The following is a 22,515-nucleotide window of genomic DNA, read 5'->3' as shown; positions in this document are numbered from 1 at the left end:
ATTCAAGTGCGACACTGTTGCCGCTCGCCTAATTTTTCACGCATACCCCAGAAAAGAAAAAACCCCCAACTTATTTTGGACGGTTATTGTGTTTGAAGCACCGGGCTCTCTCTTTTTTCTAATTCTCAACTATTGTAACACCTCCCCGTTGCTCTTTCATATTCACATCTCCATTTGAGCCGATCATTTTGGCCGACTGAGGTTATCGTGTCTTCGCTCAGGTTTCAACCCACTAGTCTGCTAATGAATCATAGGACTGTGTAATTAGTCACCCTGCATGTACAACACAATGACAATAGACGCCCTGATTGTAACCACAGAGTTTGAAAGGAGCAGAACAATGCTCGGCCTTAATGATGATATATAAGGTGTTGTAATTGGCCTTCGTTTGGAGCGCTCAGTCATGGATTGTAATTTGAAGTTTCTAATTGGAGGGCATTTAAAGTTATTCATTGGTTTCAGAGTGGATACAGGATTGTTTGAAAGAGCTGTAATAAGATGTTTTCATGATACCTCTTGATACTATTTTTGAATAAGACTTTACAATAAATGGAATTAGGGTCTCCCTGGTCATACTAAGATGAATTACCAGTGCATTAGTGTGAAAAAAAAGAGGGGGAAAAGCGCATTTGTGTGTACATGTGTGTCCAAGCGTGCATGTTGGATTTAAAGAGAGAGAAGTGTTGACAAGTAGGCTGTGCTCTGGCGCATCAGGCGCCAAAAACTCTCTAAATGAAGCAGGGTATGACGAATAATGGCTGACAACACCAGTCACACCTTTTGCTGATGGTTGTAACGCTCATGCGCTTCTCCTTCCTTTTGTAAGATTTAGCATACTGTTTGAAGACAGCCTGACTGACTGGGGATTAATTATTTTGGATGATTTATCAGACTTTCCAGTCCAGAGTTGAGCGAGGTGTCAAAATGAAACGTGATTTTTAAAAAACATTTATTTATTTATTTTCCCTCCGCATTCGCCGGTAAGTCCTCACACACAGTCTGTACACTATACACCTTTACCTGTTTATGCACAATGCATTCAGCATTGCTGCTACACAGTGGACGGAGCTAGGGTTCCCAACCTCGGTGTCAGGACCTCACAAGGAGACATAAAATGTATCAGAGGAGGTGAAAGGAGACTTATTGGACACTCGGAGCACACATGCTTATTATACACAGTTCCTGCATGACTGCTGCAGCATTTTTCGGCTGCAGCTTGTACGTTTTTATATGACGTGCGCAATGAGCATGGGATCAAACCTCCAATCCTGTGATTACTCTACTCCCACAAATGTAATAAGGCAATGGCAAGGGAAAAGGAAAGGAAGGCATCATGTCTTCATATCATTCGAAGTCTGTTTAAGCTGCAGAATTTCCTATCGCCTCCTCAGACATGTCAGGCCTGCTGCTGTCCTGCATCGCTGCCCCTCCACTACCCCAACATTCACCTGTGGGCTCTGAGGGATAATTACTTATCATGTCCCAGATTCTACGTGTGTCATATTTTTGGGAAGAGATGATTTCAGAGCTGAACTCTCGCTATATTCTGTTGCTTTAATGAATCAGTAAATTCAAATATGAGCTCTCTGACTGAAGTACGCATGGATTGTGATTTTCTGGGCAGATACAAAAATTATGATTTGGCTGATAGCTGATGGTTTATTCTCTCTCGTCTTTATTTTTTTGTGGTCATTCATTCTGCCTTTTTCCCCATGAAAACAAGGAAATTGTCTTTACAGATGATACTTTAACAGATTTATTGCCCACAGACATTCATGTTTGTCCTGTCTTCCTCTGCTAACTGCTAACCCGTCACGGCACATAGCTGCCCCTCCCTGAGCCTGATTGTGTTGGAGGGTTCTTCCTATTAAAAAGGAGTTTTTCCTTCCCACTGTCGCCAGGTGCTTGCTCATAGCAGGTCGTTTGATTGTTGGGGTTTTGTCTGTATTATTGTTGGGTATTTATCTGTTGTTGTGATTTGTCACTAAATTGAATTGAATTGAATATAAAGTTGAGGCAAGTCTGTGTTACCTTACCTAACAGATGTGTATGCAAATAGCTGTGTGTGGAAGCTGCTTATTTGCGCCTTATTTCTCTTTAATTAGCCGTTGGCAGTCAGTGTTTGGCAGATTTTCAGTGCAGACCTCTTCATAACCATGTTTAGATAATATTTTTGTGGGTAGACCGTATACTTTGTAACTTTTTCTAAATCTTTATCTTGGGTTAAGCTCAACCCCATGTGGCACTCACAGTTGTTTAAACGAACTGGGAAATATTGGGTAATAGTGGGTATTGGGTAGTTTGGTTGAACCGCAGTGTGATGGTGACATGAAATGATGTAGAGCAAAACTAACGAAGCATCAGTTCGGGGAATAAACAGATGGAGGGGGATGCCAGGTGATAGCATCCCGCCCCCCCACAGCATCCCTGTCAGAAGCTGCATGCTCAGCTCACATTCCAAGTGTGGGGTCGCGGAGGTCAGAAGCTCCTCCCTGCTGGGTTTGTCTGGGCGGTCTAGCACCCACATAGACACACGCTGTCTGTTTGTGCCCTTAACTGACGCTCAGCTCAAGGAGGCCAGATAAGAGTTCATTTTGGATCTTTCATATGGACAGGCGCCAACGTGCACCTCTCCCCGAGCTCCTCTAACCCCTTCAGCCAAACCACTCCCTCCGCCGTTAGCGGCTGGGAGCGTTTGCCAATCATAATGTTGAGGCCAGACTAGACTGCAGTGATTGGGGCCATTGATTGTAGTGATTTGATTTATTGATCAGTCTGCCCTCTCGAATGTGGCGTCTCAGATGCGGGGCTAATCTGAGGCTGCTATGGACAATCTTGTGCCTCACAGAGAATGAGAAGCGATAAGGAAAGTATGAAAGGAAACTACACTTATCTTAATCACATACTGGTCCCCGCTCTGCCTCGTTCGCTGCAGCCCCCCGTGTGCAGATGTCAGCGCACATGTGTCTGTGCGCACACATGTGTGCCAAATCGCTCTTTTGTGCAAGACCTTGCGTGCAAAGAGTGTGTGTTGTTGTGTCAGTGTGCGTATGCGGTGGGGGTTGTGAGGCAGTACAGTCACCAGGCAGAACAGAGTGGATCTATAAATTGATGGAATTCAAAGCCTCCAGCATCGATTACCATTATAACAAACAGCAGCACACAGAATGTCTGATTATTTTTAGACAAAGATTCTGTGCTCTCAGCAGCAATTCTGCTGATGCTGTCACACTTTCAGACATCTGCCTATGATTGCAATTAGATGGGATACAAAAAGAAAAATAATACCCCCATCTGCATTTTCCCCTCTCTCCTCCTCCTTCCTATTTTTTCCCTATTTAATTTGTGCTGTCCAAGCCCACTGCACACAATAGTGATTTTGACTCAGTCTACCTCAATGCAGTACCTTGCTAGTTTTCTTTTTTTTGCACAGTTGTCAACATTTTCCACCACGGCTTGTCTTTGTGAAAGGCCAGAAAATAGCTTACCACCACAGATGTAATCAAGATGAGCTAGGTTTAATGAATCAATGTCAAATCTACTCCAACATAACACATTAGCGAGTCCTGGATTTTACCTAAAACATTCCTGCTTGCACAGATTGCTACAGCACATCATTTTGCTCCACTTTTTTTTTTTGTCAAGAACAATTGTGTTAATTAGCTTTTATCCAACTTCCCTTTGCCTAGAATCATCATTTAAAGAAACATAACATACTCGCTTTGTCTTTTTTTGTGTGTCAGATTTCTTGCCACCTCTAACCTCCAGTTTCTTGCCTGCTTCTCTCACCCTATGGAATCTGAAAGGATCTGTGCCTGTAGCCTTCGCTGCAACACGCTTTGCATAAACCTCAGACCTCTTAATGTAATATAAACAGCTGCTTTATCATATCATCTGATGGCTCCACTATGGGGTCCGTCTTTGGTCAGTGTCAGAAGGCCACAGTCTGCTTTTGTAAGCCAAAGGATATATGAGTCATGGTTTCACAGCTATTTTTTCCTTCCCTTGTGTTTAGCTGGTCATTGAGCCGCTAGTCCGTTTACAGGCTGCCAATAGGGTGCAGATCTAGCCTGTTAAAACCACTAAGCTCCTTCTTTCTTGGTCTTTGTTTTCGAGTCACCAAGATTGCCTTCTTCTCACGTATCGATGGGAGCACACCAGGACTGGTTCCATTCTCAAAATCCCTCTTTCCTGCCTCCTCTGGTCCCAGTGACAGCTCCGCCCTCCCAGGGGAAACTCATCAATTATGGCTGGATGTTTGACTGGCAGAGGCTTAATGACAGGAGCTCTGTATTGACCTGACTGCCACACACTGAAAATTTGGTCCCAATCGCCCTTTTTAAAACCTGTCAAATGATTACTGAGAAACTCCTCTTTGCACAGCTTGTTGCAACTTGCCTTTTCTTCCTCTTTTTTTAAGACGAAGAAATCTACATGTTCATGCAATTGATCCTGTGAAGGATGAAGCCCAACATAATGAAGGGAGATAAGTGAATTTTATCAGGGATCTTGAAGGTCCCCTGGTTGTAGGTTGAAACGGATCACATCTGATTAGAAAGCAGAGGAAAAGTCTTCCTCAGTATCTTTTGTCTCCGGAGATAGCATTGCTATTTCAGCAACACTATATTGTGAGTTTCTCCCATCATCAGTCTGAACAAGACAACCAAAGTAGCAAACCGTCTGTTCTGCCTCACTTCTTTCCAGAAAGACAGGCAGTAGGTTTCATTTGATGGGCTGTTGCCCAGGCTCCCCTCCCTCGTAATGGTCTAGAAACTGTGGGGATGCTTTCAAAATAACCGTGCCATAATGACTGCACTGTTTGACTTGCATACTGCATGAGTATCCACCATTCTCATCAGCTGAGCTGCAATAAAAGTGAGCCCAGCTTTACGGCGAAGCCACTGACGCACGGGCAGACTCAGAAAAACCACACTGTTATATCTTAAGTACTTATAAAATCCACTCAAAGTCACTTCTTGAGGAATTTTCTCTTGGCAAGATTAGCCAGTCTAGGGCCATTTGAATCTAGTGGAGGTTGGCCGGCTTCTGAAAGCCGACTCTCTAATCTCCAGGAAGGCTCATCCCAGATGGACTGTGAGGACTAACAGGAATTTATAAAGTCCTGTCGCCTTATCCTGTACAGCCATGCCCTTTTTCTTTCTTTTTTTTTTCCTTCTGTGACAGCACGATTTACAAGGAAAGACACATTTCCTTCTCACCAAACGTATCATAAATATTGGGACGTTTTGACAAGGGTAGATGTTCAAACATGTTACATTGGTCTTTGGTATAAATACAAGGCACGCAGCCTTTTAGGCATGATTGACTTCAACTTGACCTGTCATTACTTGAAAACTACACATTGCATTGCTGCAGTTTACGTTTTTCTTTAGTTTCTTTTTGTATTAATGCAAAGCAATTTCACACAGACCCAGACACACATAGAAAATAACTGCAGTGAGCTATGAAAACAACTGACCCAGAATAAAATGGGTGGTAATGTCTATTATTCGTATTGTTAGCAGTCTTCCTTAAAAGACAAAACTACACTTGATTAATCTGACTTACTGTATTGCACTATGTATCTTCTAGCTCGTCTTATTTCTTTATTTGCGTGCACCTAATCTGTTCAGTTGGCCACTGGTTTATATGTTGCATATATACCACATGAGAGCAGTCTCATCTAAGGCTTTGTGAACAGTGAAAAAATATAATTTTATATTTGTTTATATATTTATGGCATCACCTGTAGTGAAGCTCTGGGCTGATGCTAATGCCAATGTTTAAAATAACTTGGTCGATTGTCTATACCAGTGCTTTTACTTTATGTCCAGGATAGCAAATACATTTAAAAAATGTTTTTCTTTTTTTTTATATTTAGCTTTTGCTAAAGTGACACAAATGATAAACATCAATCTCAATATGCGATGCATATGGGGAAAAATGAGCAAAGACGCTAACAGAGATTGGCTGCTGCCACAAAAACAACCAAGAAATGATGCAGTCGATAAGAACCAGACTTTCCAATATTTGTTAACTTCTTTTTTTGCTAAAAATCTTCATCCAGCAAACCTCTTGGCTATGAGCGGAAAACTGCAGCTTAGCACAGCAGCACATGCCTGGAGGTGCAACCTGGCCAGTCAGGAACATTTGCCCCCTTGTAGTGATGCTTGTGACTTTTCCGTCTTTAGCCTGTGGCGATGACGCTCTGTGTTCAGTGATCGATCACCGATTTCTTGGAAAGTGAAGTTTTTGTCAGAAATTAAATCCTTTGCAAACATGTTACACATGACTATCCATGTGTGTTGTTATAAAATTACTATAATTCAACAACTGGACACAGTTCGACAGTTCAAGTTTAAGATCTATAGAAAATAAACAAAGCTGCATGAATTAAATCTGATTTTTTTTACATGTTAGGGCACTCAAAAAAGTTAAATTGAAAGTTTTAGACCTCAGCTTGGCTCTCACTGCTTTCATTGCATATGTCAACTGGGCTGATAAATGGGCTGATAGTGATATTGGAGTGATGGATCAGTACATCCTTAGTTGTATGGTTTTTAACCTTTTAATGACTGAAAGTGTTGTTTTGATTGAACAAATTTAAAGATTCAGTGTGTTGCATTGAGGCTGAACGCCAATGAAAGAGTCAGGAAGTCAGAAAGAATAAAATGCTGTTATAGTTTTGTGACATACAATAATGCCATACCTAACATTTAAATGGACTTCTGTGGAACATTTTATAGGCTAAGACGGTTGGAGAAGAAAGAGTTAGTGGGATAAGTTTAATATAACCTCCTGTAGAGGAACCTGGGGTGGATTGATGGGCATTAAAGCTGTAGCTTTGACATTGGACGCTGCTCGTCACATCTCAGGAGCATGGACCTTGGCCAATACAGCGCCAAGGTTGTAAATGTCCTCAAGGCTTGCATGCTGTCGCAACAAACTTTTACTGCAGAGGCGATAGCATCAGTCAGGTACCTTTCTTGTAGACAAATTGGTAAAGTTGTGGCGTTAGAGTCTCAGTGTATAGCATCTCGCTTAAGACAGTGCACATTCCTACTTTAGCCCCTTTTTGACTCGCCAGTCCAGGGACTTGAACCAGCAGCCCTTCAATTAACAGACCGCTTCTCCAACCGACAGGCTGTCACCATCCCACGAGGCCACGGCTGGTTGGAAGCTTCATCCTTCCATTATCTGACTTTTTTCCCTCTCCTCCTTGTCGTGTTATGATTTATTAAATTGCCTTTAAGTAAGACTGCAGATTAATTAAAACACAGTCAATTTAATTTCCGTCATATATAAATTCGTAGTGGTAATTGAATCCCCTACTCCACTTTTTATATTGTAACCCAGCAGTTACAAGAGAAGAAGAGCCTCGTCAATTACTGATAATCACAGTCCAAACTAAGAGGAATACACTGCTGTCTGTTTCACTGCTCGGTGTAGGAAAGCAGAGTTCGAATCTGCTTTCTCCCTTTTTTTTCTGTTTGCTGAAAGAGCCGGGAATTGGATGACTGATCAATAATATTGGATTTGCGGATGGCATGTGGTGCAGCTGAGTCCACGGTGAATGCAAGGTTCTGATGAAGGGGCCTGCTGCACAGGCAGCTATGCATAGCGGATCAGACATGTCGGCAGGGCGGAGCTCTCGTTTTGCTATGACTACAGATATGTAAGCAACCGATGTGACATTAATGGAATAGCAATTGGGGCCCGTTGTTGTAGCAAAAGGGTAATGTGGTTTAAAGCTATGGAGGCTGCTGTCGCGTATTGAAAATCTGAGCGGGATCAATATAAAGATTGGTGCGGGCGATGGGGGAGAGAGATGGAAAAGAGGCTGAAAATAGATCTGACCTGTGGTAATTACTACAGCATGTGAGGCGCTCGTGTGTTTGAATCAGGTCTCGGCCGGGCTTAAAAAACAGCCACTCATTTCAGAAGGAAGCTCCATTTGTTTATAAGGGTGTTTGTCAGATTATTGGGCCTTAACATGTGACCCCCTCCCTCCCTTGCTCTCTCTCTCACCCTCTCACCCCATTCGCTCACTGGCGCTCTATAGCTGTTGCAAGCGTATTGATTATTTCAAATACTGATTATCTAAAAGGCCTTCTGCTACTGTAGGCATTGGATTTATTTTGGCTTAATTATTTATGGGCCAGGGCTAGCTGTAAGTATTACTGCTGTGAGATCATGAAGGATTACATTGTTAATATTCAGCAGTGTATTTTTATTTATGTACACTCTTAAGCTTTACTGGATGAGCTTTGGCCGGCTCCCTAAAGTGCCGTCTCTCTCTCTCTGTCTCGCTCTGTTTCTCTCTCCCCCCGTCTCACCGTTTGTCTGTCTTTTGTGTGTTTTGTAGAGGGAGCTAAACTCTGCAGCGTCTGAACTGGCGGGTCGACAAGAGGAGAGTGAACATTCCCACAAGCACCTGGTAGAGCTGAGCAGAGAGTTCAAGAGAAATGTCCCTGAGGTGAGTCTGGCACCCCCCCACCCCTTACACTGTCTCACACATACACACATATGACCCCCCTACATTATTTCAACTATGTGCCATTTTGCTCATCTTCACCTCAGCAGGTACTGACTGTCTGCATCACTGCAGCTGCTCAAGCCCCCGCACATACCTTTTTGAACAGGGAATTATTTCTCTTGTAAAGCCTGCATTAGCATACTGTATGTTAACAGTGCGCAGCACTTGCGAGAAATCAGGGTTAGCCTCCTCCCTTCCCCTTTCCAGTAGATCAGTTAATATTTAAATGCTGAGGCCTTGCAGTATTAGCCTCTGGCTTGGTGCGATGAGGGTTGAGGGGGCTCATTTGCAAAAAAAGGTAAGCACGACTGTGCTGGTTGCTTTCAACTCCAAAGCTAAAGCACCACTTTATGAAAAAGTTATCTTGGTGTTAGAGTTGGCAGTGGATGTTGATATATCTCCAGGTTTATGAGATGGATCAGGAACAGGTGTCTCTCCAAACCCATTAAGGAAAGGGATTCTGACTAAACAATGTGATGAATGCTCATTAGGACGCATCCCCCTCTGCACCATCCCGCCTGTTAGGGTTCACTACTTTGTCTCTGGTTGTATGTTACAATATAGAACCAGACACAAGTTGTGATATACACTGAGCTATCAAAGCAGCTACTTTCCTTTAACAACAAGTGAACTCCGTTAGTCTGATGTATCTTCAGTTCATTCTTTTTCTGAACTCTCTTCTAACAGCTTTCACTAGAATAGCATGTTTTGCAGTCTCTTAAAACAAAGCTCCACATGGCTAATTACCATAACCAAGCACATGGCTAATTAGAATATTATTACATATACACATTACCCAAGCTATTTCTCAACATATGTTTACACACATGCTGTACACAAACGTGAAATGTGCTCATGCTAAAAAAAAAAAAAAGTCTAAACAGATGCTCAGATAAATTGTGTATTTTACTCCAAAGCTAGGCTAACATACAAGTAGCATCCCTAAAGTTTGCTACAGTGATGAAGCAGGCCCTTCTAGCTTCTTAGCCATAATCTCACATGTAATCTCATAGCTTTGTGTTTCTTTACATCCACTGTTTGTCTTCAGCTGAAGCGGTGTGGACCACTGACTCTGCATTGATCTTTTCATATAGCCTCTTGCTACTTCCTTCCTTCTGCTGTCTTGCCACCAGCACTATTTTCCCCTCTTTATTTTATTTCTTAATTAATAGTTCATCTGTAATTCTTAGATTTTCTTGTTGAGGGACAAACAAAAAAATTCTACCTTAAGCCAAAGTCAAATTTAAATGTTGAAGTTGTTGTTTGCCAATGATGAGATTCCTTAATTAAGACTTTAAAGCGAATGATACGGTGGCCCTGAGAGTCAAAGCACAACAGATGTTTTTTTGGGGGGGAGGAGGCATTAAGGTGACAAAACAGCTGCAGAAGTGACAGAAACTAAAAGGGTTGCGCCGCTGAGATACGCTTAAAAGAAGGATTAATCAGTGCCGTGAGGGAGAAAAAGGTAAGGTCACATGGTTCATGTAATACTGTAGCTACGTGTTTGCTATTAGTCGTTTATTGTTAGCTTGTCACTTTCGCAGCTTGTCACGTTATCGTCTCCACAGAAACGCTTGAGTTGCATTTTATCTTTTCTCTTTCCGTTGTGTTTTTTGTGTGTAGTTTTTTTTTGGTAGCTTTTCTATATGCTGACGTTTTCTTAAGTTGCAATGCATTTGACCTCTCAGGGCTGCCGTAGAATGAGGACTGGCGATAGATATTGATAAGACTTGATACCGATACTGTTATTGATTCTTCTTAGCTGAGCCACAACAAAACAGTTTTTATTATGTTAGAGTTTAGAAACTAAAGGAGAAATAAGTATTTGAGGTGTGCCCCACTTATTAAAAGCTAATGTTGATTATTTTTCAATATGTAGCTGTCAAAAGAAACATGTTGGCACTGGTAAAAAGGAGTGATGCACTTGGAGCCATATGATTCTGATGAACTGGACAATCTGGAACCAGTCCTGAATAGCTTTCCTTAATGAAATTTCATTGCATTAACTACAGTGTAGTCAGATATGAGATCTCTTTGTGGTTAGCACCACGGAGAGAAACTATTAAACACAAGCAATGCATCTTTCAGTGTAAGTACTGGAATGTGAATGTCATTTGAAGCGAACATAAGCTATAATATTTCTTCTGTTTACAATCAGTTCTTGTCTTGTCATTATTTAGGGGTACTAAAAATATCTTATTTAACCAGGACCCGTTATGCTCACAAGGCCGACCGTGGCTCAGGGGGTTGGGAATCGCATCTGTAACCGGAAGGTCGCCGGTTCGATCCCTGGGCTCTCTGTCATGGTCGCTGTGTCCCTGGGCAAGACACTTTACCCTACTGGTGTTGGCCGGAGGGGCCGATGGCGCGATATGGCAGCCTCGCTTCTGTCAGTCTGCCCCAGGGCAGCTGTGGCTACAACTGTAGCTTGCCTCCACCAGTGTGTGAATGTGAGAGTGAATGAATAGTGGTATTGTAAAGCGCTTTGGGTGCCTTGAAAAGCGCTATATAAATCCAATCCATTATTATTATTTTCTAGTTCCATATTTATGTTCTTGGACCTGAATAGCTTTGCATAATTCACAGTTAAAATATAATCTTTATTGAGCTCGTCTTATCTTCTGTCTGAAGCGAGCCGTTTTTCCCCTCCCTTTAAGAAAACTTTCTTCTGACTACAAGAGGTTTGAACATCAGGTGGGTGGGGCTTGAATTCTTACATCCAGAGGTGTATGGCTCAGGTGACTACAACAGGGATATCCCCTCGCATTGACATCATGCAGGACCAAGAGTAGAAAAAGTGAAAGAGAGCATTTTTTTGTCACATCCTGACTAATCATACTTTCAGACGCTACTAAATTCTACTAAAAGGGGCAGATGTCAAACTATCCTAACCATTACACTAAATACATCACAATACGATTTTAACAACATGTAGAATTTCATGTGTCATTATTTATGTTCTGGGCTATTTTTAATACCTACTAAGAAGCTATATAGACATCACTTATTTTCATGTTCTTCTGCTTTACATTAAAAATGTGCTGAGACCTCGATGCACCTTGCTTTTGTAAAGCAAAATGGCAATTAAGGTAGATTGAACCGAGTACATGAAAAGCAAAACCTAAGAGAGATACAGATATGATTTAGTCCTTTTTCATCATCTTCCTTTGAAATGATCAACTATTGACATGTAGGCTGAATTCAAAGGGAATATTTTTATATTTTATAAATTAACCTTCAAACTATTTGCTATGCTGCCTGCCTATCTCAGCCTGTAGTGCGCTGCTGTAATCTTGTCAGTATAATACAGGCGTTTAAGACAGGATCAGGCTGTCACCACTGGCAGCACAATCCCCTTACCTGAGGCTGCGAGAGCTCGCACACGTCTGGATCTCTAGCTAGTGGAAAGCCCCACTTTTGAAACATGCCCACTCAAACTCTTCAGGTTTAACCACTAATACTCACACCCCATTACGACGTAACTCACCGGCAGCACACGTGCAATGTGAGGGAAGCTGTGGTGAGAATCCATTAACGTGCTCTTTCTTATGTTTGTGCCGCACTGGGACTGGTAGACAGGTGGAGTGTGTGCAAAAACGACAAAGTGCTGAGACAAATTTTTTTGTCTGTACACAGGAAGTCCGGGAGATGGTGGCACCTGTTCTCAAGAGTTTCCAAGCCCAGGTGAGTCGCACGACTTTTGCATGCTACGGATCACTGATTCAGCAGCAGATTTAGCAGATTCAGCGCTTTTATCGACGATGTCTGAGGCTTTGTCTGCATAACATTATAATCTACTGAAAGGAGACATTCTTGCTTAGCACACTGACCAAAGCAGACCACTGTGCTCCTGGAAAGAAACACTTGATTGATAGGGCAAGGAATCCATGGCGTGCTTTTCATGTTACTGCTCATCTGGTGCTTATTGACTGATGCCTTTTCTGTCAAAGTGAAGTAGCATCTATCTGCCATTAGATGATCAGATATCTGGCTTCTCATATTTTCTTGGCTGAGACAAGCCCTCATTTCCTGTTGTGATGGTGCATTCAGCGTGCCCCCTCTGACGTCGCCATATTGAAAAAGTCATCTGATACCTACCAAGACTCTGCTCTAGCCATTAAACCAAGGTCATAAATCACATTTGTGAGCTGCATTATGGTCCACGAAGCAGAGGCTTATGGAAATGATACCACAAATATGTTTCCAGTCTCGTTCTCCCCCTTCTAAACTCCCGCTCAGCGCTAACCTGAAAGCCTCATCATCGGTAAACATTAGAACACTCGGCATGGATTGTTCAGATCTCTTGGAAGCGATTATTGGCAGCTTCTTTTTAATGCTTTATAATTGACTATGCCCAAGTAAGCGTGTTTTCTGGCAGGAGCTATCACATTCAGCACCCTGTGGTTGATTTCTGTGCTAATTCAATTACTCCGACTGTAAAGTTCCACAAATATCAGAAGCACCCTTCCATATCTTTATTGTGCAAACAGGAACCCAAAGGATTAATTTAAGCACCATTGATGTCTGACAACTGGGAGTCTCGAGATGTTTCATAGTAGATAAAATAGATGGCTGATAATGAGCAATGATTTTTTTTCTTTTTTTTCATGTTAGCTGCAGGCCTCTCTGGGTACCTCTTGGTCTCTCTTGTGTAACTACCACAGGCTCGTGTTCTGCACATTTATAAGTAAGCCAGCTTGCAAAGCAAAAAAGCTATTTTTTGATCGCAGGGTGCAGCAGGCAACTAAGCACACCATAATAATCTAATCCTCTGGTGTTTTTCTGATACACTTTGACCTTATTGGTAATGTCAAACAGCTTGCAGAGGCTTGTGAACTTTACCCAGCGGTAGTCTGCTCGACCTCAGTGTAAGCCGTGGGACCTCGACCTGCTGCTGCTGCAGGGGGAGACAGTGGAAGGGAAGGTTGGAGTTGGATGTGCTTATTTGGCTGTGTGGTTTGGGATAGACCGAAGCTCCCCTGCAGGTGCACTGTACAGGTGGTGAACAGTAGAAAAGTCCCGGCGTGTTCTGCGTGTGCGTGTGTGAGGATGCATACTTGCGAGGAGGAAAAAAAACTGGGTCCCTGCCCCCCTTTTCTTCCCCTCCCTCATTGCAGTTCGGAGGCCCAGAGGAGTGCCTCTTGGTATTTGGACCCTCATCATGCCACTTCTAAAGGAGAAGTCGGCTCCTTTGAAGTGTTTGCGACATGACAGGTTCCCTTTCTTTTCTTTTTTCATTTCAATGTTCCCCACCCACTTTCCCTCTCTTCTCCCGTCCAATCTCGCCTTCTAATTATCACTAACCAGGCGACTGATTAGAAACACGTTGCCGACCTAGTTTTTCCGCAGAGCTGGAGGAGGAGAAAGGGTTAATCCCAGAGCTGGTGGCTGTCATTGGTCGCTTCCCTCCTTCTTCTCCTCTCTCTTTTTTTTTTCTCCTTTCGTTCTGCTCTCCTCTTTTCTTTCCCTGGAAGTTTGCTAATGAGGTCCCGTCAGAGCTGAGGAGAGGTGTTAATTTGGCCTTGTGAAGTAGGAAGGAGATTAAGGACAGTGAGGAGCTGAGTTTACGGCTTAAAATACACCGCTGTCCTTATTAATCCACAGGGCCCTGGGAGACCGGCGTTTTTGGTTTTATAATGAACACTGTCTTATTAAGAAGGTAATTTTAATAAAAATTTACGGCGAAGAAGAGGAGATGGTACACGTCTCCATGGTCTCAGGCACACCTTTGGGGCTGAGGGATATGACAGTTATTTCTCAAATAACCGATCGCTGGAGAGCCGGGCCCGTTGGACCGCGCTGTTCACACAGCTCTCTCTCTCAGAGCTCTCGCTGCCATCTGAACATACAGGAAAAACAGACTTTGCCGACTCTCACCGAGACTTCGCAGGCTTCTCAGTGCAATTTACACCTCCCTCTCACTTTAGAGTATAAACTCCCCTCAGGACGAACCGTGATTCCTGGTATGTTTGCAGGAGAGAGGCAGATTCCTCCTCACATCCGGACAATCTGAATATCAGGCCCAAATTAAGCACTCATTCTATTTTTCTCTCCTCTCCTCTTGATGTCGTTCGGCGATCTCGGAAAAAGAAAACAGCAGTATGGGTCCCTAATTACTGAAACTTGCTTTACAATGATAATCCGTAGAGTAATTTAGCGTGCACAATGAGAGTTGTGGTGCTTGCGCAGATGGAGATTCTGATAAATAGTTTGTAACGTGTAATTAGCAGCTCTGCCGGTTACATGCCATTAACCCCTCAAGCTCAGGAATCATTATTGGCCCTCATTATCAAGCAGTAAGGTACGATCGAGCTGACTAGACATCAAAAACATCAAACAGCTATTAAAGCAGTGCGAGCTGGGGGCCGGTGGACACCTGTTTATGAGTCTAACTGTGCCATTTCTTCCCCTGAGGTGCTAAAAGTGATGATGTGAGGGAAGACAATGTTTTCATGTATATTGTTGTTGTTGTGGTTGCTTGTTTTTCTGTGTGAACTTTGGAGGTCTTTTTCAAATGAATTAAGACATCTCAAAATGGCTGCTGTGTCTTGTCTGGAAAGGTGGACTGTGCTGGTAATATGACCTTTCATGCTGGAGAGCGGCATCAGAAATGTGCAATAAAAAAGACAAAACAGTTGTTTGGATTGTCATATCTGCTTTAGTGCTTTTTTGTTTTTGTCGTTAAAAGCTTCTGCAACTGTATTTTCATCCTCGTTTAAGGCTTCTTGCAGATAATTTGTCCACGAGTATAAGAGCTGAGTGGAGACCTTTGCCCATAATGCCTCGCCCTGAGCTGCCCTCCCGTACTCCACGCGGCGAGGTAGACGTCCACCATCTTTGATCATCCATCGAGAGCCGACCAGTTTTTCCTCCTTTTTGATTAATTCCTGAAGGAAATGATAATTTCTCTTGAATGTATGAATATGTTATGAATAGTGGAATGAATCAAAGAGTAAAGGATGATAATTAATTACAGCGCTATGATAAAAGGCTGTGGGTGTTATGACGCAAGCTTCCTCTGTGTCATTATGAGAGGCTCCGTAATTACCTTTCTGCACGAGCCAGCGCTCCTGGCGGTGCTGGCAGTGAGAGTGCCGCTCGCTGAGTGAGTCTAACGGTCATAAAGCTTTTCCCTGCCTAATTGTCTGAGGGGCTCTATGGCACTTTCATAGATGAGGGACTGCGCCGTTAGGAAAAATGCTCGGCGACGCTACAGCTTTTCCAGCTCAATGAAGACAGATCTTCATCATGGGCTAAACCTTGCGGTTATTAGGTACAGATTGCATGAGTGGATGGCTAACTTGGGAAGGTGGTGTCGGAATGAGTGAGCAGCAGAGTCATACAGTCTGATAAAAAGCTGCTAGTAGACTACGTACAGTTTTAAAAGCAAGCTAGTGTGGATTTCTTTGTACATTATAGGCTCATATTTCTGTGCCAGTGAACCAGATCTGTGCCTCCCAGGTACCTCTGAATATTCCCTTTGTGTTATTATTCATGCCCTACCTTATGTAAGGGGCATTTACGACACCCTCCTACTCACTCCCACTCGCCCATCCTCCCATGCTTCCCCCCCCGGCTATGACCAGGCTGCTCCATACTGGGCCGACGAGGTATCTCTAATGCCTGTCTCCTGCTCGGCTGTCTTAGGCTCATTGAGCAGCAGGCCAGGCCCAGGATCTCCAGGCCATTACCTATTCATAGCACGCACCGGCCTCCAGCCTATTGTGGGGAACATAATGGGCTCCGGGGCCATGTAAACCACCGGCTTTCTGCTCCTAGTTTATCGCTTGTGTCCTTTTCATGCTAAGGAGAGGGAATGAAGGTGAGAGTAAGGAAGTTAGGAGAGAGAAGGGAGAGCCAAGAGGGAGAGGGATGTGAGGGGGCGTGGGAGTGTAATTGGACATTAGATAATACCTTCCTTGAGTCTTCTACGTCCTTTGCATCTCCTGAGGGTGAATGGCCTTGCATGTTCTCCACATCAGTGCAGAAAAGCTGCTTTGAGTCAAACGTAATGCACCTCGATTCACTCACTGTTTCAGTTTCTATTACTTTAAAGTTTACTTTTATCGATCACGATTAATCAGAGATGAACAAGCTTATATGTGGATGTTGGATCAAATGCTCTGTATCCTGCTGTAACAATGCAACTTCATTTCGTCTAATGCCAAGTCCTGTACATGAGCAGTGAATAAATAGCCTTTTTCTGAAGATACTGATATTTCTTAGAGATAGTCTAGTTTAAGTTGACACATCACTTTACATTCTAAACGTATTCAGTGCAAGACATGTAGTAAATGGCCTCTGGGTGAATTTGAACCTGGGCCTCTGGTTAACCTGCTCAGCCTTTTGCACTATACCAACATCCTTGTTGGGAATAACTTTAAAGTGACCTGTGTAACTTCTGCCAGGTACTGTGGGCACAACTGACAAAATACAGAATAATAAATGTGAAAATATTGTAATCAGCAAGTGAATTTTAAGTTGGTATATTTACAGATAAATTTAATATAAAGCCAGGACGATGCCACCCACAGGTTTGTGAACTTTGGCTTTTGAAGCCTAAAAAAACAGATAAAAGTAGAATTACCCTCACCCAAAAGCATGCACTTCCTGGGTGGTTTGTTGGTACAAAAAGACATTCAGCTGTGTCAGCATTCACCTTTCACTCAAAGAGGGCATGCTGTTAATGTGCAATGTAAAATTGTAAGGCTTATGAAGGATTTAAATGAATGAAAATAATAAAAATCTACCTGCTATCAAGTACATTAGTTATAAAGACCAAAAATGTTTATTGTAATTGTCATTTTAACATGGAAGTTTATTCAATTCCATTTAATTCAATTTTATTTATATAGCGCCAAATCACAACAACAGTCGCCTCTTTATATTGTAAGGTAGACCCTACAATAATACATACAGAGAAAAACCCAACAATCATATGACCCCCTATGGCAAGCACTTTGGTGACAGTGGGAAGGAAAAACTCCCTTTTAACAGGAAGAAACCTCAGGCAGAACCAGGCTCAGGGAGGGGCGGGGCCATCTGCTGCGGCAGGTTGGGGTGAGAGAAGGAAAACAGGATAAAAGACATGCTGTGGAAGAGAGCCGCAGCTTCCTTAAAGATAGCCTCAAGTGGCCACTAGAGGAACTGCAGTTTTGACAAGCACTTCATTTCCCAGAACTGGAGGTTAATGCTTGATATGGACAAATTACTTTTTCTAGGTGACTCGTATAGGTCGGGATTTGTTGCTAGCTACAAGTAAATATAGAATTGGTGAACACTGCCAGTTTTGTACCAAACCAGTTTGTTCTCATAAAATAAAACTGAGGGCTATAACAGAAAAAGCCTTCCACGAGAAGGACAAAAATAGAAATCATTATCTCACAGATCCAAACAGAAAACACAGATTGTGTTTTCTTTTTAAATATGCTTGCTACGTATGTTTTCTGTCTGCAGAGGTGAGCACTTTTTTTTTTTTCTGGCCAAATTTATAGCTTAAGAATTTACCATCCGTCAGCTTGGCAGAAGCTCAGACAGTACCTTTTTAAAATGAAATATCATTAATTCAGTAAATGACAACATAAACAAACCCAGTAGTTGGGTGGCAGCGTTTCCCAGCGCTGCACCATCTTTCAGCTCCATATTGGGCCTTTTGTAGAAGTTTAATATATCTGACTGCCCTTGTTTGTTTCCTGTGTGGTGACTGATTGTTGTGATTCTGCCGGGTGTTTTTATGCTGAGACGCCTCAACCTTTCCATCAGCCTTCCCAGTGTCAGTCTTATCCCTCCTCTGCTGTGCTGTGATCTGATGGCGTGTGTGTGTGTGTTGGCGTGTTTGTTTTCCTGTCCTGACTGATGCCCTGTCGGAGCGTCCCAGTTGGGTGTATTCATCATTATGGATGCGTGTTTAGAGTCAGGGATGCACACCAGGTAAAGAAGAGAAGATTGGGGGGGTTGTTATAAATAGGCACTTGGCTCTCTAGCCATGTGGAATTGATGAGTTTCAGCACATTCTGCTCTGCAGTGCCAGGTTTAATTTCTACCGTCCTGACAGCACAAACCTCAGAGCCCAGAGACATCACGCCTGACTGCCGCTGCTGTGCAAATGTTAGCCATGTTTGAGGATGGACGCACGCATAGCGCCGGCTGCAGCGCTCCTATTGGATGTCTGACTGGGTGTACATCCCCTCCTCTAAACCCCTGTCACCTTAACAGACAGGCAATCACATCCCTGACTGGACACTCACCAGCAGCACACAGTAACTAATCCAAGAGGCAGTTTCTAAGACTGAGCTCGCCTCGGTCTTAACATGGTCAGCTACTGGTTACGAGGCAGGTGAACGCCTCTGTTTCCTCATCTGCTCCCTCCAGGCACCCTAAGTCAGACAGCAGCAGCAGCAGCAGCAGGACGAACCACAGCAGCAGCACTGTCTCTGAGATTCTCCGAGTCCTGGCTCACTCTCAGCTGCTGGCAAGAGCACAGTCAAATTAGCCAATAAAAATGTGTGAAATCGGTGGCTCAGTGCCGGCGAGGACGTGCCAGGAGAAATAAACATCAGTGCTTGCACAACCAGGAAAAGCTCGTGTGAAGAGGAAAAAGGCGGAACGGGAGAGCTGCTCCGTCGATTCTACGGCACGACTCTCTGATTTCAGGCGCAGAATCGGAGCTGCACAGACACAGTCGGAGTAAAGTTGTTTCTCCCCTCCACTGAACACAGAGACCCGGCACCGGATCAGGCCGGTGTCAGCACAAGTCAGAAGAACATGAGCTTCTGTCAGAGGATACACAGGCCTCACGTGCCGAAGTGATTTAATTCCCACTGTTCATCTGCAGTGGCCTCCCCCCTCACCATCCCCACCATCCCCACCCCCACACCTGAAGCCTGGGAATACCAGTCTTCATTTCACATGATGCTCGGCTGTGAAGTTTAATTTCAGCAAAATCTAAACACGCTAATTAAATATCATAACTTTCTGAAGAAGGCTCTTGTAAAGGTACCTGAAATTTTAATTTAGACTTCAAAAGAGTGAAGACTTTAAAGCAAATCTATTGTTTTTCATTTAGACTTGCAATTTTCTTTTCTCTGCAGTGCTGCAGTACGAAGTTATGATTGATCTGGTAATTAAAATATGCAGAGAGGGAAAAATATTAACTGCTCCTTTTTTCACTTTCTTTTTGTTTTAGAAAACAGCCGACACATTTTCTCTGCTCTTTCCAGCACAGATAATTAAATTTTGCACATTGATGTTCTTTACACAGCATTCATCGGCCTCATTATTTTTCCATTTTCATCTTTCTGGTGCGAGATCGATAGATTGATAAAATGATGGAGCCTATCTTAAATAATGCAAGCGGTGAAAAGTTACACTTACTTTGCTGCTGGCTAAGTGTTTGAACTTTTTATTCTTCTTTCAAATTGTATTTAATATCCCATGAAGGTAGATCTCGCAGTATTACGTGCTAGCATAAAACATTTATTCCCATTTTTGCAGTACCTCTGCAAAAAAAAAAGAAGGAAAAAAAGATGCACCTCATCTCCAGTTTTAGTGAGCCTATGGTATATGAGATGATGCTTGTCAAGGCTAATATCCTAAATGATAAAGAAAGTGGCAATTCAAAGAAAGACAGCGTAAAGTAGGCCAATTAGTACCTAGGGAACATTTTGCTAGAAGAGATAGCAGCTCCAAATGTCACATGCACGAACATTAGGACCGATTGTTTATAATGTGACCTGACAGTTTGGGTCTCTTTAATATGGGATTAGCTACAATGCTAATTAACATGTGTCTCTATTAAAACCAGCAGCTGCAAGTGAAGTAACTCTCTTCTGATGTACGCCCCACATTAAAGTGTTGCGTCCTGATCACAAATCAGCGCCAACACTTTTAAGAGACCTCCTCGTTTCCTTTCCTATTTTCTACTGGAAGTGCGACCTCCTAAATCCCCCCCCCCCCCCCACACACACACACACACCCACCCCCCCAAAAATATCTTAAGCCCACAGATCAGAGTCTGCTTTGCCTTTGTCACAAACAGATATATGTTTTAAAGTCCCACTGCAGGGCTCTGTGTTTCATCAGAGACGTAAGCCACGGTGGCCTGAGGAGAATGTTAAACACATTCTCAATTAAAGCAGAGTAACTTTGCATCTCCTCGTCATTTCTCCTGCAGTCCCTGTAATTGGGTCTCTGTGGATTTAGCGGGAGAGTTCCAGCTCTTCTTGTGGAGTGGGGCTAAGGGGACAGCCAAAGAGGAAAAAGCTGCTGGTCGTCTGGCTCTGGACGCCAGCAGCTGGCAGGAAGGAACAGGAGTCAGATGCAGCCAAACGGGAGCACAGGTGGAATGAAGGCGCTCGCCCGTGCTCCAGTCCCAAACAGAGAGGCACTGTTAGTCAGTCAGGGTGAGATAAGGAGACGGGAGAACCGCCTGGGTGGCCTGGTTTTTCTACAGTTGGTTGCTATAACCAAGAAGTTGTAAACATTTCATTACAGCAAAATTATAGCTGCAGTAGTTTGAATCCGATACATGAATAGTGCATCAATAGATTACATTAGATTATAATACTGTAATGAGATTAAGACAATTAAAGAAATGGCTAATCCTTTGACAAAACTTTTAATTGGCCAACCTGTGACAATAGGACCTGTGAGTAATTGGAGATTCCAGAAGGTCTTGTTACGTATGGAGTTGGGGCCTCTGTTCTTCCCACAGATGTTAAGCCGAATTGAGATCTTGGGTATGTGGAGACCAAGACAGACACGTTGAAACTATTCCCGAATAGTGTTTCCAGTATCCTGATGAAAGAATCCACCGAATACTATTGCCAGGATGAAAGGATGCATAATCTTTAACAATGTTTTAGTAGGCGGTACATATCAGAAAAATATTCATGTGATTGCCAGACACAAAGGCTTCCTAGGAGAATGATGCTCAGCGCCTCTACCGGCTCTCCATAATGCATCCTGGTGCCATCTGTCCCCCCTATAAACAGTAACAAATATACAAGGAGCAATGGAAGAAGACCAGTGGAACCAGTGTAGGCCCTTCCAGCTGTGGACAAAGCTCAGCGTGGGTACACTGACTGGTTTATGGATACGAAGCCCCAAGGGCGGCAAGCTGTGAGGCACTGCATGATCTAGTTAGTTTAACCACTGCAGCACCCCACATGACCTACCATGTTGGAAATGCAACATGAGAATCAGAATCCTTTATTAATCCAAGCGGAAATTATATGGTCACTGTTGCTCCAAGACAGGGAGACAGTAATTAGCAAAAGTAAAATAAATAATACACTATGTTACAAAGTTACAAAATATACCAAAAAAGCTTGAATGAGTCAAACTGGTGTCTGGGTGACAAAGTCAGAATCATGTGGATTCTAAAGCTTGGCCATTTTTATCCATCCATCCATCCATCCATCCATCCATCCATCCATCCATCCATCCATCCATCCATCCATCCATCCATTCTTCCATCCATTTGCTTCCACTTATCCTTTTCAGGGTCGCTGGAGCCTATCCCAGCTGTCATGGGGCAAGGGACAGAGCACACCCTGGACAGGTCATCAGTTTGTCGCAGGGCTAACACACAAAGACAGACAACCATTCGCGCTCACATTCACTCCCGCATTCACACCTATGGGCAGTTTAGATTAATCAATTAACCTATCCCCCTAACTGTGGGGATAGGTTAATTGAGTGGCCATTTTTAGTTCTTCCAAAATATCAACTTAAATAATGGATTTTTCACTTGTTGCCTGATAATATCTCAGTCCTGAACGAGAACAGCGAGAGGTAAATAATCACTTCATTCACCAGCTTGTTTAGATTGAAGATATATGTATGTACATTAGACGAATTTAGATCCTTTTTTTTGTACTTTAAATGTTTTTTTGGAACTGGGCTCTCTTGCAAATGAGACACTGGGTCTCAATGGGACTACCTGTATAAATAAAGGTTAAATAAAAAATAAAGTAAAA

At 43.0% G+C, this 22,515-nt stretch overlaps 1 protein-coding gene across 6 annotated transcripts in view; it reads left to right on the top strand.

Annotated features, from left to right (window-relative positions):
* The window catches only part of cux2b (cut-like homeobox 2b), a 98,184-nt gene that overhangs the window by 28,187 nt on the left and 47,482 nt on the right, over positions 1-22,515 (top strand). For 5 of the 6 annotated variants that reach the window (XM_082554451.1, XM_082554450.1, XM_082554452.1 and 2 more), the window contains 2 exons: positions 8,366-8,476; positions 12,173-12,220. In XM_082554451.1, the coding sequence (XP_082410577.1) occupies positions 8,366-8,476; positions 12,173-12,220 (159 nt within the window). Of the gene's footprint in view, positions 1-8,365; positions 8,477-9,545; positions 10,002-12,172; positions 12,221-22,515 lie in introns of those variants that run through there. The other variant, XM_082554455.1, reaches the window with a different exon arrangement.

The sequence above is a fragment of the Aulonocara stuartgranti genome (genome assembly GCF_965226115.1).
Source record: "Aulonocara stuartgranti genome assembly, chromosome: 12".
NCBI classification, from domain to species: Eukaryota; Metazoa; Chordata; class Actinopteri; order Cichliformes; family Cichlidae; genus Aulonocara; species Aulonocara stuartgranti.
This window is presented reverse-complemented; position numbering and strand designations above follow the sequence as displayed.